This window comes from Peromyscus eremicus, chromosome 3, assembly GCF_949786415.1.
Source record: "Peromyscus eremicus chromosome 3, PerEre_H2_v1, whole genome shotgun sequence".
In the NCBI taxonomy this organism is placed as follows: Eukaryota; Metazoa; Chordata; class Mammalia; order Rodentia; family Cricetidae; genus Peromyscus; species Peromyscus eremicus.
Window position 1 is genome coordinate 97,485,926 of NC_081418.1, and position 13,663 is coordinate 97,499,588.

Consider the following 13,663-nt stretch of genomic DNA (forward strand, 5'->3'; position numbering starts at 1 on the left):
CCCAGAATTTGCAGAGTCTGATTTAGCATCTGTGAAAACAAGAGGATGTCACTTTGCAAAGGTGTTGCCTCCAGCACAGTATGCTACGAGGGAAACGAGTGAGTGACAGAGATAAGTACCCTTCCCACCAACTAGTGCTTCCTCTAAGAGACAAAGGTGGACAGAAGCCAGCAGGCATGCAGTGAGAAAGAGAGAATGGGAGAGGGAAGGACTGAAGAAGTTTGAGGGCTCCAGGGAGGTCTCTACAGAAATATGCGTCCAGAGGGGCACAGCAGCATTATGAGGCCATGGCCTGCCACTGGGCAAGCAGACAGTGCCTCAGCCCAGAAGGGAAGATGAAGGAGTGGCAGACAGAGGAGGCACCAGGGTCCCTGTGGGTGGACAAACAGATTCCAGCCATGAAGCTGGTTGTGTATGTTTGGGAGGCCAGTGGATGGACAAATAAAGCTGATGATAGAACTGACTGGGTTAAAAAAAGAAACAATATGCTGAAAGCTTTCTTAGGTCTGTGCAATAATGTCTTGATAAATGTACATGTTAATTAGAATAGTAATTACAAAAATGCATAATGACATATAATAATTATAGTTAAGATGTATTAGTTTTTGTTTGTTTATTGAGACAGAGTCTTATGTAGCCCAGGCCAGCCTGGAACTCTATGTAGCTGAGGATGACTTTGAGCTTCTGATCCTCCTGCCTCCATCTCTCAAGTGCTTAGATTATACACATACATCACCAAACCTGGCCTTATGCAGAGTTGGGGATTAACCCAGGGCTCTCTTGCTACCAGGCAAACATTCTATCAACCAAGTTGTAACACCAGTCCTAGAGTTAACACGTGTTGAGGCCCAGGCACTGTTGAAAGTGTGTTATATGGTCTACAACATTTCACAGTGGGGGAAACTGAGAGACACAGAGAGTAGTTGAATGACTTGTCCAAGGACACATAGTTGAAAAATGGCAGAACTGGAATGCAAAATTCAAGGTTCGCCGGGCGGTGGTGGCGCACGCCTTTAGTCCCAGCACTTGGGAGGCAGAGGCAGGCGGATCTCTGTGAGTTCGAGGCCAGCCTGGTCTCCAAAGCGAGTTCCAGGAAAGGCGCAAAGCTACACAGAGAAACCCTGTCTCGAAAAACAAAACAAAACAAAACAAAAAAAAAAAAATTCAAGGTTCAAAACCCTAAACAGTTTAGGTACAAAACTGGTACTCTCAGCTTTCCCCTCCCCTTCCTTCCTCCCTCCCTCCCTCCCTCAATAGTTTTATGACACTGGGTTGTAACCAAGGCTGCCAGCTGTCTGCTCTTCTTAGTCCCCTTTTCAAATTTTATTTCATAAGAAGGTCCACAATGACACCTCTGCCCCTCCCCCAGAGTATCTGCTATACTCACAAAAAGTTGTCATCCTAGAAACATATGACCCAACACTCTGGACTCAGGGTATCATGTCCTAAGCAGGTACCCCCACAGGTATATGAGGACTCTGAGTGGGCCTAGCACAAGGGCTGGGACACCTGGAAATTGCACTAAATAGTATCTGACTGGCCCATCAGACACAGGGAAGGTGAGTCAAGACAGAAGCCTGCTAAGATGAGAATGTGCCCTCGAGGCCACACAGAAGAACCGAGGAACTCCGGATCTAGGTGGGTAAGAACTATTTGTGTGATGTGTCAGGGGGTCGGGGTTATGTGTATACAGGTCAACGTGCAGATGGGCACCAGAGCCTGAATTCAGCCTCCTCCTTCCTCCTTCTGTCTCCTAGACAGACATAGAGCTGGAAGAAGACAGTGGCGTGAGTGAAGACGATATAGAGGTGACTCTAGATGCAGGCTGCCTGGACTTGAAAGTCCAGTTCCAGTCACTACTGGAGCAAACATCAGGCTCTTTGTGCCTCAGTTTCCCTTTCTATGAAGTGGGATGATGAGAATTGCTACCACCTGTGCTTGCTATTGGACCAGGATGTAGTTTGTGTTACACATTCTATTTTAAAAATCATGTCAGGTATAATAAGTCTGGATCTTGTCCATAGGATTTTTGTGGGGTTTTACAGAAACAGTTTCTGAAAATGATGTATTGCTCATGTTTAGCCAATGTTCACTTCTCTTCCTTGTGATAAAGGCATATTACGTCAGAACTGGGTGGCGGTGGCGCATGCCTTTAACCACAGCACTCGGGAGGCAAAGGCAGGCGTATCTATCTCTGAGTTCAGGACCAGCCTGGTGTATGGAGCGAGTGAGTTCTAGGACAGCCAGGGCTACACAGAGAAACCATGACTCAAAAAAACAAACAAACAAACAAAAAAAAAACAATGAAGAAGAGGAAAAACTAGTAGTGAAGTAGTCAGGCCCTCCACCTTTGGGCCATTGTCCTATACTGTGCTCCTCACAGCCTGTGTTCCCTCTTCTAGACTCAACTCTACACTGGGCGCTCAGCCTGGTTGATGTAGGTGGCACATGGCATGCATTCCAGAGTCCTTTCTTATTCGTGAGCCTCTATGAGGGGATGCTCTGACAAGTGTACAACCTTGGCAAAACCCCTAAATCTTCTGGGCCAAATCCTAATCAGTGAAGGAGATAATACTCTCTCCCTTCGACCCTATAGAGCTAACCGAGCATACCATGAATTTGCTGACCCACAGAGGATCTATGAGACATTGGGACCACGTCACTGGAAAGGCAGGTCTAGGTCAGCTAGGGAGGATAGGCTTCCCAGAAGGGCATCTTGCATTTGTCTGCTCCTGGCCAGAGCCTGCTCTGTAATCATTCACCAACCTAGCCCTGAGGAATAGAAGGGTGAGCAAGCTTAAGTACTGCAAGCAGCCAAATTTAGACATGGGTTAAGAGTTTGGCTAATGCAGGAGGTGGAAGGTGGCCAGGGCTTGGGGGAGGGGAAAAACCGTTCTCTACTGCCTGACGATGACATCCTGGGTTGTGAGTTCCAGCCAGCCTGCTTCTCAGGTTCAGAGCACAGATAATACACTTCCTTTCTCTACAGTGAGCTCTGGGCTCCAGGAAAGGGGAATAAATCCAGAGCAGCCAGGAGCAGCAAAGAGGAGGACTGTGGATGACCTCCTCCCAGTGAGGTTGAGGGAAAACTCCAGACAGGCCCCCAGGGTCTAAACGAAATCAGCCTGAAGCTACATTAGCTGCGCTTCCTCCAGTGGGCTGGAAAGCACTCCCATTCATTATTATCCCTAGCCTTTTCCCTACTAGAGCTCCTGAGTCTGCCCTGGGGGTGGGGTGAACAGGAGGAAGAGAACATGCTGAACCTTTACAGAGGAGGAGGCCAGGGACGCTGGGAGGAAATCAGTCTGGAGGTGGAGGGAGGGGGACGACACATCAAAGGAGACACAGCTCCTGAGAGGAGCGTCAGCTCTAGACGGTACACTGTGCCCTGCAAAGATGCATCGTACTGAGGTGTGCCTTTACAAAGCTGTTCGGACTTCCAGACAGTGAGTGAGGAGACCAGCTAACACCCAAGGCATGGCTGGTCTTTCAAATAGTATCCTCACTTCCCTCAGCCTGGGACCAAAAGTGGAGAAGGAGGAGACATTGCACCAGTGGTACCCTCTAGAACAGTGGTTCTCAACTTCCCCCACTGTTGTGACCATTTAATACAGTTCCTCATGTTTTGGTGACTCCCAACCATAAAATTATTTCATTGCTACTTCATAACTGTAATTTTGCTACTGTTATGAATCCTAACGTAAATATCTAATATGCAACCCCTGTGGAAGGGTCATTCGACCCCCAAGGAGTCAAGACCCACAGGTTGAGAACCACTGCTCTAGAAGTAAACCACATGGAGTCCAGAGCCCTCAGCCAGGCACCTAAACCAGGCCATTGGCTGGTCTGCTCCGAGCTGAGGATACAGGGAGGCAACACAAAGTCTCCATCCCAACCACGTGAGAAGATGTCCTTGTCCTGTCTGCTGGAAACACATTGATACAGTTCATTTTCAAAGGCTTCTATGGGAAGACAAAGTCAAAGCCTGGGGGTGGGGCACATATGGAATGTTCTCTTAAGTTCTTCAGTTCCTTCTCTTAGTGCAGGCTGCTTTCCAGGCTGCCCATCCTGGGTCTCTGTCCAAAGATGCACCAAATACAACTCAGCACTAGGTGCTCCCAACACATCTGCATGTGCCATACTTGTATCAAGCCTGCCTTCTGAGAGGAACCGTTCTTTGTGGGCATCCCAGATGTCCCATGGACTCCAGGATGTGCACACATCTGGGAGCACGTGTTCATACTTAATGACTAGTGATACTGAAAGGGAATATCCACTGGATGGCCAGGGACTGACTGATGCTCTGATCTTCTGGTCCAGGGATACAGGGAAAAGAGGACTGGCGGGGAAGGAGGATTGAGAAGAGAACCTTTAGGGTGAACAGTGAAAGTGGTCCGCTCCTGATCCTTGAGTCTCAGGGCTGGAAGACAAACTCTGAAGACCTCAGCCCTGGTCTGGTCCTGGAAAAGCAGACAGGACCAGCCTTCACATCCTGAAGGAAAATCTCAAGCACATCTCTGCCAAAGCTTGATGTGGAAAGTCCCTGGACTAGAGAGGAGCAGGCTGCCGGGCATTAGGGGACCCCAGCCTAATGAAGCCTACATGCTACCCCAGCAGGTGCCATTCTGTTGAGAGCGAGGAAGAGAAAGTCCTAAAGATTGGTAACGGTGACAGCTAAACTTCCCCCATCCCTTCTCTCTCTCTCTCTCTCTCTCTCTCTCTCTCTCTCTCTCTCTCTCTCTCTCTCTCTCTCTCTCTGTGTGTGTGTGTGTGTGTGTGTGTGTGAGAGAGAGAGAGAGAGAGAGAGAGAGAGAGAGAGAAAGAGAGAGAGAGAGAAACTAGGATTCCTGGAGGCGTGGCTTTGCTTCTGCCTCCAGTGGCAGCCAGCCTGCTAGTCTAGCTTCTGATAGTGCACAAAGGCCCAGGGAAGAGCTAGTTATAAATAGGTCAAGGCCCAGGCCTTCGGGGAGAAGAGCAGAGCCCTGCTAGACAGTGAAGCCAATAGTGGAAAGAGATATTTTAAGGAATCCAGAGAAGAGGGTTAGTGGCCCCGTCCACCTGGTCTACCAAATGCCACCCCTGGCTCAGCTGAAACACAGTCAGGCCACTTCTATCTCACAGCCTCAGTTTCCCGAGTCGCCCCACCCCTCCCCTCTGTATCTTTTCAATATCCAGCATCAGCCTGATAGAGCTAGGCAGTCTTTTTCCTGGCTTCCAGGCAGGCGCATGTCGATCTCGCCCCAGGATCCTACTCCAGTCCTGCCAGGTTCCCTGGCTGTGTCTCTGGCGTTCCTACCTGCAAACACAGCGGAGCAGTAGGCGTCGCTGATGTCGGAGTCCGGGGTGTGGACATTCTCCGCGAAGAGGATGAAGACTCGCAGCATCATGAAACAGGAGGGGCAGAGCCAAGGCACAGGCGGAGAGTCCGACCGACTTGGACGGCTGGCTGCCGGCTCCCAGGTGTTGTCCTGAAGAGGAACAGGCTAGTCCAGCCCGCCCAAGTGGGCTAGGCTAGGACCCCGCCTCCGACTTCCTCACCCGGCTAGTCAGAGTGTATTGCGAGAACAGGGGCTCCTGTTCATTTCCCACCCCCGCAGTCCTACTCCAGCTTCATGGAATTCAATGCCCCAGCCACCAGCTTTCCCAATGACACGGCACTTTGCACCAGTCCCTGGAGCAACGGGCTGGGCGGCGGCCGCGGTGGCCCGAGAAAGAACAAGGGCTTCAGGAGCCCAGCGCAGCCCAGATCTCGTTCAGGGACAGAAGAAAGCTCGGCCCCTCCCCTGACCTTCCACCTCCGGCCGAGAGCTGCGCTGTGCTTGGCGACGCTTGAAGTGGCCACGGGGACTTTAACGCTCCTTAGAGGCCAGTCAGTCCCGGAGAACGGGAGAACGGGAGGAGAGGTCCAGGGCGTAGAGCTGGGAGCAGGCGCACCGCAGGCACTTTTCCCTGGGAGTCAGAATTTAATTGGTGGACAGCACAGCGGCTTTCAGAACTTTGCCTGCTTTCCTGGCTATACAAGTAACACACGCTTTAACAAAAAGCACACAAAGGAAGACATCTCTGGTTCTTTAAAACAACAACAAAACTATTAAAACAAGATTAGGATATTTATCAATCTGGGCTTCCCTCTGAACTTATAAACGCGTGTAAGCGACAATTTGCGTTGATTACCTGAGTCAGAGGATCTGTGCTGTGTCCTACCGCTTCATGTAACTTTTCTCTTGTATCATTAAAAATTCTTCCTAAACAGTGTTGGAAAGATGAGATAATAGCTAAGCTGTTAAGAGCACTTGGTGCTCTTCTAAGAGGACTTGGGTTTGATTCCCAGCAACCATATGACACACCCCAACTGTCTTTAACTCCAGTTTGGGGGAATCTGATGCCCTTTTATGGGTATCTTCTAGCAGTGCATATCCATGATGCGCACACACACACATGCTGGCAAAACACTCCTACACATAAAATGAAATAACAATTTTTGTATTAACAGCCTTTTTAAGGCCAATGAGATAGCTCATCAGGTAAATGTACCTGCTACCAAGCCTGAGTTCAATTTCTGGAACCCACATGGTGGAAGGAAAGACAGGCTCAGTCAGTTGTTCCCTGACCTCCACAGGCATCAGTCAACACACACACACACACACACACACACACACACACACACACACACGCACACGCACACGCACGCGCACGCACACGCACGCACACACACACGCACACGCACGCACACGCGCGCACACACACACGCACACGCACGCACACGCACACACGCACACGCACGCACGCACACGCACGCACACGCACGCATACGCACACACACACATGCACACACACACAAACATGTACACACACACACAAATATACATATAAAGCAATCCTTTCAATGGCTACACAACTGCAGTAACTTCAATGCACTGGACTCACAAAGCTTCCTCTTCTTGTTACCTACTGGGCACTCTCCCCAGATACTTGCTATTATAATAATGAGAATTTACATATTTTTTCTAAAGAAATTAGGAGTGAGGCTGGGGCACGGTAGCCCTACACCTTTAATCCCAGCACCTGGGAAACAAAAGCAGTAGATCTTTATGACTCCCAGACCAGCCAGGGCTACAGAGTGAGACCCTATCTTAAAAAAAGATAAGAATGAGGGAAGGAAGGGAGGGAAGGAGGAAGGAAAGAAGGGAAAAAGAAGAAAAAGAAAAGAGGAAAGAAGAAAAAAGAAACAATTTAACGTTAGGCTATAAGCTTATCTTGAGCTCTCCTCTGCCAGGTCCGTCCTCAGATTGAATTACTAGCTGTGAGATTATAAGGTTACAAGATTCTTTCTTTCTTTCTTTCTTTCTTTCTTTCTTTCTTTCTTTCTTTCTTCTTTCTTCCTTCCTTTCTTTCTTTCTTTTTTCCTTTCTTCTTCTTCTTCTTCTTCTTCTTCTTCTTCTTCTTCTTCTTCTTCTTCTTCTTCTTCTTTGCTTCTAGTACTCATTGCTAAACTGCATTCCAAACCTGAGCAGATCCATCCTCCCACCAACCCATCTGTGCCTTATCTTCTGAAGAGGCCCAGTTTGGTGAGCCATCAGATGCCAGAAGGACCTCCCCCAGCAGCCCATAAGTGTGGCAAAAAAGCCAGCAAGTTATAGATGGCTGCTTTGGCCCCATATGGAAGTCCTAAGAAAGCAATTGTGACTTGATTGTGACAGCAAACACTTCTTGTGGCCACAGAGGGTCCTTCTGCTGTGATGTGTGCCTTCTGATTTTCTTTGCCTGGAACACAGTGCGTGATGGTGGAGAAGAGCAAAGTGAGGGTTTGGAATGCAATCATTTATATAAGGGGTGTAAACCAAATCTCAAGACCAGCACTATGCTGGATGATGGGGATATGAGCACAAGTGATATAGTCCCTGTTATGAGTCCAACTGCATTCCTCCTCAAGAATTTATATCTTGAAAACTTAGCCCTTAGTACTTTGTTTTTGAGACAGGGTCTCATGTATTTCTAGGTGGCCTCAAATTGGTCATGTAACCAAGGATGGTCTTGAACGTCTGATCTTCCTACCTTTATTTCCCAAATGCTGAGATTACAGATGTGAGTTATTATGCCCAGTTTAATGTGACACTGGAAACCAAACTCAGGGTTCTGCATATGCTAGGCTAGCACTTTACCTAATGAGCTACATCTCCAGCCCACTAACCCCCATACCTTTAAATATGACAGTTTGGAGACAGGCTCTTTAGTAAAGTGATTGAGTCAAAATGAGTCCATTGTTATAATCTCTAATCTAGTCTGACTAGTGTCATTTTTTTAAAGATTTGCTTTTAATCTTAAAATTGTGTGTGTGTGTGTGTGTGTGTGTGTGTGTGTGATATGCACATGTATTTAGGTGCCCAAGGAGGCCATAAGAGGGTATCAGATTTCCTGAAGCTGGAAATACAGGAGGCTGTGTATCCCTGATGTGGGTCCTGGGAGCCAAACTCTGGTCCTCTGGAAGAGTAGTAAGTGCTTTTAACCACTGAGCCATCTCTCCAGCACCCGAATGATGACCTTCTGAAAGTAAACTTGGGCACAAAGATAAACTAGAGATGTGTGCATGGGGGAGGGGGGCACGTGAAGACAAGACTGCAAGAAGACAGCCAACTGCAAGCCAAAGAGAGCAGCTTTAGAAACCACATTGCCCCTCAACACTTCATCTTGGGCTTCTAGTCTCTAGCACAATGGGCCACAAATTTCTATCATTTAAGCCACCAAGTCACTGCTAGTCATTGTCACAGACATACCAAATCTGTACAGCCTCTGGCCTCAAGGAGCTTCTACTTCAGTGAAGAAATCTGACTTTTTTTGGATGATTAAGTCAGTCATATACCAGTTCAAACCAGCAAGTGCAGTTAAAGACAAAAGATGGGGGAGAGTGAAGGCAGACACAGGGAACCCTGGGAAGTCTCTGCATAGTGAAGGCTTATAGACCAAATCTGAAAGGTAAATAGAAGTTTGCAGTACAAGACTGAGGTGAGAGCAGAGGAAGAGAGCTCTTCAGGAAGAAGAGAGGAAAAGTTCTTCATTAAGGCCTGGAAGGGATGGGAGAGAGAACAAAGTAATGGGTTATAAATGAAGGGGTGGAGGAGGGGGCAAGGCAGGAGATCTGCAGGGCTTGGGGGATGTTGCCAAGTGTCAGGATCCCATTTACTTCTCAAAAGCACGCCATCTAACTTTTTAAAGAAGGATGTGCACAAGACAGGAAGAATCAGAAACTGTAGCAGAGTGCCAAGTGAAAGATAATGAGGAATCAGATTAAGACTGTAAAAACACACAAGTGCAGTAGAATAAAGTAGAGGGAAAGAGAGCAAAGGTTTTCTGTTTGCTTTGTTTTGTTTTTCTTTTTCTTTTCTCTCTCTTTTTTGTTTTTTGTTTTTGGCTTTTTGAGACAGAGTTTCTCTGTGTAACCTTGGCTGTCCTGGAACTCACTCTATAGACCAGTCTGATCTCAAACTCATAGAGATCTGCCTGCCTCTCCCTCCCGAGTGCTGAGATTAAAGGAGTGTGCCACCAGAGGGAAGTTCTTTGGAATAGGCAAAGAAACTAAGTCCATTACTTCAGAATTTGATCATCCTATGTTGCTGAACAAAACAACTTAGAGTTGGCTAAAGTATCTGACCCATTGATTGATCAATTTATTCCCTCCACTCATCAACCAGTGGTTATAAATGTCTTCTTCCCATGTAGCAGGCATTCGCCACATTCAGGTTTTATGGAAGTTATTGTGGTCCATGTATAAAATGTCTCTCCAGAGGCTTGTGTGTTTGCACATTTGTCCCAAGATGGTAGCACTATTTTGGGAGGTTTTAGAACCTTTAGGAGATGGGGCCTAGCTAGAATAAGTGAGTCACTAGAAGGCAGGCAAGGGGGTGATAACCTGGCTCTTCTTCTAGAAATTTCTCTTTTTTCTGATCAACCCATATGTGACAGAAATTCTGCCACAAATTCCCACACCATGGATCCACTGACCATCATGCCTTCCCTGTCGTGATGGGCTATTTTCCTGAAACCATGAGCCAAAATCAGATGTCTCTGTTCTTTGAATCTTGATGGTCTTTTAATAATAATAATAATAATAATAATAATAATAATAATAATAATAATAATAATGAACCCCTAGAACCAGATATCAAGGTGAAAGCTGAAAGATCAGAGAAGCAGAACAGCCAGCCGCTAGTTCTTCCCTCTACGAAATCCTCAGCCTAAAGAGAATGAGTTTCTGTTTCCTCATGCCTTATAGACCTTTCTCTTCCCTGCCATATTACTTCCTAGGATTAAAGGCATGTGTGCTTCCCAAGCAAAGGCATGAGATCTCAAGTCTGGGGTTAAAGGTGTGTGCCATCACTGCCTGGCTCTGTTTCTCTCCTATACTGTATCAATCTTGTGTAGTCCACTGTGGCCTTGAACTCACAGAGATCCCTAGTGATAGGATTAAAGGTGTGTGCTGCCAATGCCTGGTGTCTGTGTCTAATCTAGTGGCTGGCTCTGTCCTCTGATCCTCAAGCAAGTTTATTGTGGTACACAATGTATCACTACATGTCTCCTCCCTTGAGTTGCTTCTTTTCAGGCATTTGGTCACAGTGACAAGAAAAGTAGCAAATCCAGAAAGGCACCAAGTGGTATAAACCATACATTGGGAAGAAAGGCAAGAAACATTTACAATGAAGAGGGAGCTCACATTATTTTTGTTTTTACTTCTTTTAAATGATTTAACATTCATAGTGTGTGTGTACATATGTGTCATAGCACATGTGTGGAGATGAGAGGACAGCTTGCAGGAGTCAGTTCTTTGCCTCTACCATATGGACTCACAGGTCATCAAGCTTGGTGAAAAGCACTTTTGCTCTAAGAGCCATTTTGTTGGCCCCTGTGGTCTATTTTTAAAGAAGTACAGTTTGACTCTATGCAGATGCTCAATGTAACATGAACTGATATGATGGAGGAGCTAAAACTGGATCTAAGAGACACTCAGCTAGCTGCCTCAAATACGGTGTGTCTTCCTTTGCTACTGCTGTGACAAAGCACCATGACCAAGGCAATTTATATAAGAAAGAGTTTATTTGGGGCTCACAGTTTCAGTGGGTAAGTCCGTGACAATCACAGTAGGGAGCAGGCAGGCATGGTGCTGGAGCAATAGCTGAACCCATCTTGATCCATGGGCAGGAGGCAGAGAGAGCTAACTGGAAATGGTGTGAGCATTTGAAACAGCAAAGCCTACTCACAACAGCATACCTGTTCCACAAGGCCACCTCTCCTAATCTTGCCCTAACAGTTCCACCAACTGAGGAAGCAAGCATTCAAATATATGGCCCTATGGGGTCCATTTTCATTCAAACCATCACAGCGTGGCTAAAGCAATTTGAAAAGAATTATTAAACATCATTGACTTCTCTACTTTATTTATACAGCAGGCATTATTCAAACTTTCTGCTCAGACCAACTTTATTCCTCAGTGTATTGGGCATGCTTAATGTTTTCTCTCTTAAAACCCACTTTCTCTGAAACCACTCAAGCTGAACAAAGAAGATGGTCCATTTCATGAATATGGAATTGGGACAAGAGATGGGTATATGGCCCATAGGAGTCACCTGTAAAACAAAGTGGACAAAGCTCCTCAGTTAGTGAAAAATAAGTTAGTAGGCTGTGAGATGAGGACAATCAGAGTTGCTGTAAGACCTTCATGGGGTTGGACTGATAACTCAATTGCTTTCAGTATAAGCATAAGGAATTGACTTGCACCCCCCGCCCCCAGGAACCCACATTAAAAAAGCCAGATGTGGTGGCACTTCCTTATAATTCCAGTGCTGGGACGGTAGAGATAGTTGGATCCCCAGGCTTGCTGACTAGTCAGCCTAGCCAATTAGGCAAGTTTCCAGGTAATGAGAGACCTGGTCTCAGAAAACAAGGCAGATACCACCTAAGAAACAACCCAGGTTGTTCTCTGGCCTCCATACTTACACACACTTAAGATTCTCCTAGTCACTACCCCTGGGTTCCACTTTTTACTCCTCCTTGCTCATGTGAGAAGGGGTGGTCCTTGAGGTAGTTATTTGCCATTTCCAGCTCTCACTTTCACCCTGACCTTCATCAACACCCTTTCCAAAACCCTCATGAATGGAAACTTCTGCTTCACTTCTAGAAGCTTCAGATCCAGGCCTTCCCTATCTCTGTCCTAAGATTTGAATTCGATTCCTTGAGGAACTTTAGGAAGTCAGCAGTGGAAGCTACGTGACAGCAAATGGTTAGCCTTTTCCTGATGGGGGTTGGAGATCACAGCTGTGATCCTGTTGTCTGAGGCCCATCCATTTCCTAAGCTGAGGCCTTTCAACCTCTTGCTTTCAATTCCCAAGCTTGGTTGCCATAGCTACAGCCAGCAATCTCAACAACAGTGTGTTTTTGTGGTGAGTCCTTGCACATTTTGCTTAGTATAAAAATGTGGCTCTAGGGGCTGGAGAGATGGCTCAGTGGGTAAGAGGACTAGCTACTGTTCCAGAAGTCCTGAGTTCAATTTCCAGCACCCACACAGTGACTCACAATCATCTATAATAGGCTCTGATACCCTCTTCTGTCATGTAGGCATATATGAAAATAGAGTACTCATATACATAAATAAGTCTTTAAAAAAACACGGCTCTATTTTTTAATGCCCTTTGGCTATGAAAGTCAAGATGTTCTAAGCACATTGGTGTTCAGTATTTCTATTTTCTTTCCTTCAGAGTCATTAGAATAAGGCAAAAGTGGAGGGAGTGGAGAGTATGGAGCTAAGAATGCTGATGGAGCTCACAAAACTCCCCAGATAAAGAGGCGTGTGTGTCTGTATGATCAGGATTTTTGTGGATTGAGGTTTATTCTTTATCCAGGACATGGAAGACTATCAATCAGGTTTCCGCATATGACTACAGAGAGTGCACTGAATAATTTTACCTCCTACCCATAACCTGGTGTAGAGGCAAGAAGTGGAGGTGGTCTCCTTCTTACCCATCACAAAGGGTCATAGCAGACACCCTGATTCCAAAGGATAGGTTAACAAGAGAAGAGCATAACAAATGTATTTGATCATAGCTGGATGACATGGGAGACTTCAGAGTGAAGACCAAGGTCTAGGAACTGAACTCAGGTTCGATCCCAGGTTATTTTAATGTTCAATGATGCATTGACGGTGGTGTATAGATGTGACTAGACAGTGTAGATGTCTCACTGCTCTGATGAAATACCTTATACAAGAAATTTAGGCAAAGGTGGATCAGGCTGGGGAGATGGCTCAGCAGTTAAGAACATTTGTTCTTATAGAGGATCTAGGTTTGATTTCCAGCACTCACAAGGCAGCTCACAACTGTCAAAAACTCCAGTTCCAGGGAATCCAATACTCCCTTAACCTCTGCAGGCATCAAACACAGATGTGGTACACAGACATGCACATAATTTAAAAAGATTGTAAGGGTAGATTTATTTTTAAATTACATCTATTTGTTGTGGGTATTTGGGTATGAATGCCATGGCACTCATGCGGAGGTCAGAGAACAACTCATGAGTCAATTCTTTCAGAAGGGTTTAGCTCACACTTTCAGAGGTTAGTCCATCATGATGTCCCGGACGGTGCACCACAACAGAGCAACTCACATTTGGTCCTCAG

The 13,663-nt window shown here is 46.3% G+C and overlaps 1 protein-coding gene across 4 annotated transcripts in view; it reads right to left on the reverse strand.

The window, feature by feature from the left end:
• Positions 1–5,546, reverse strand: part of Dysf (dysferlin) — a 201,702-nt gene extending 196,156 nt beyond the window's left edge. For all 4 annotated transcript variants that reach the window (XM_059258091.1, XM_059258090.1, XM_059258087.1 and 1 more), the window contains exon 1: positions 5,297–5,546. In XM_059258091.1, coding sequence (XP_059114074.1) covers positions 5,297–5,387 — 91 coding nt within the window. In that variant the 5' untranslated portion in view covers positions 5,388–5,546. The remainder of the gene's footprint in view (positions 1–5,296) is intronic.
• Between the last annotated feature and the right edge of the window lie 8,117 nt (positions 5,547–13,663).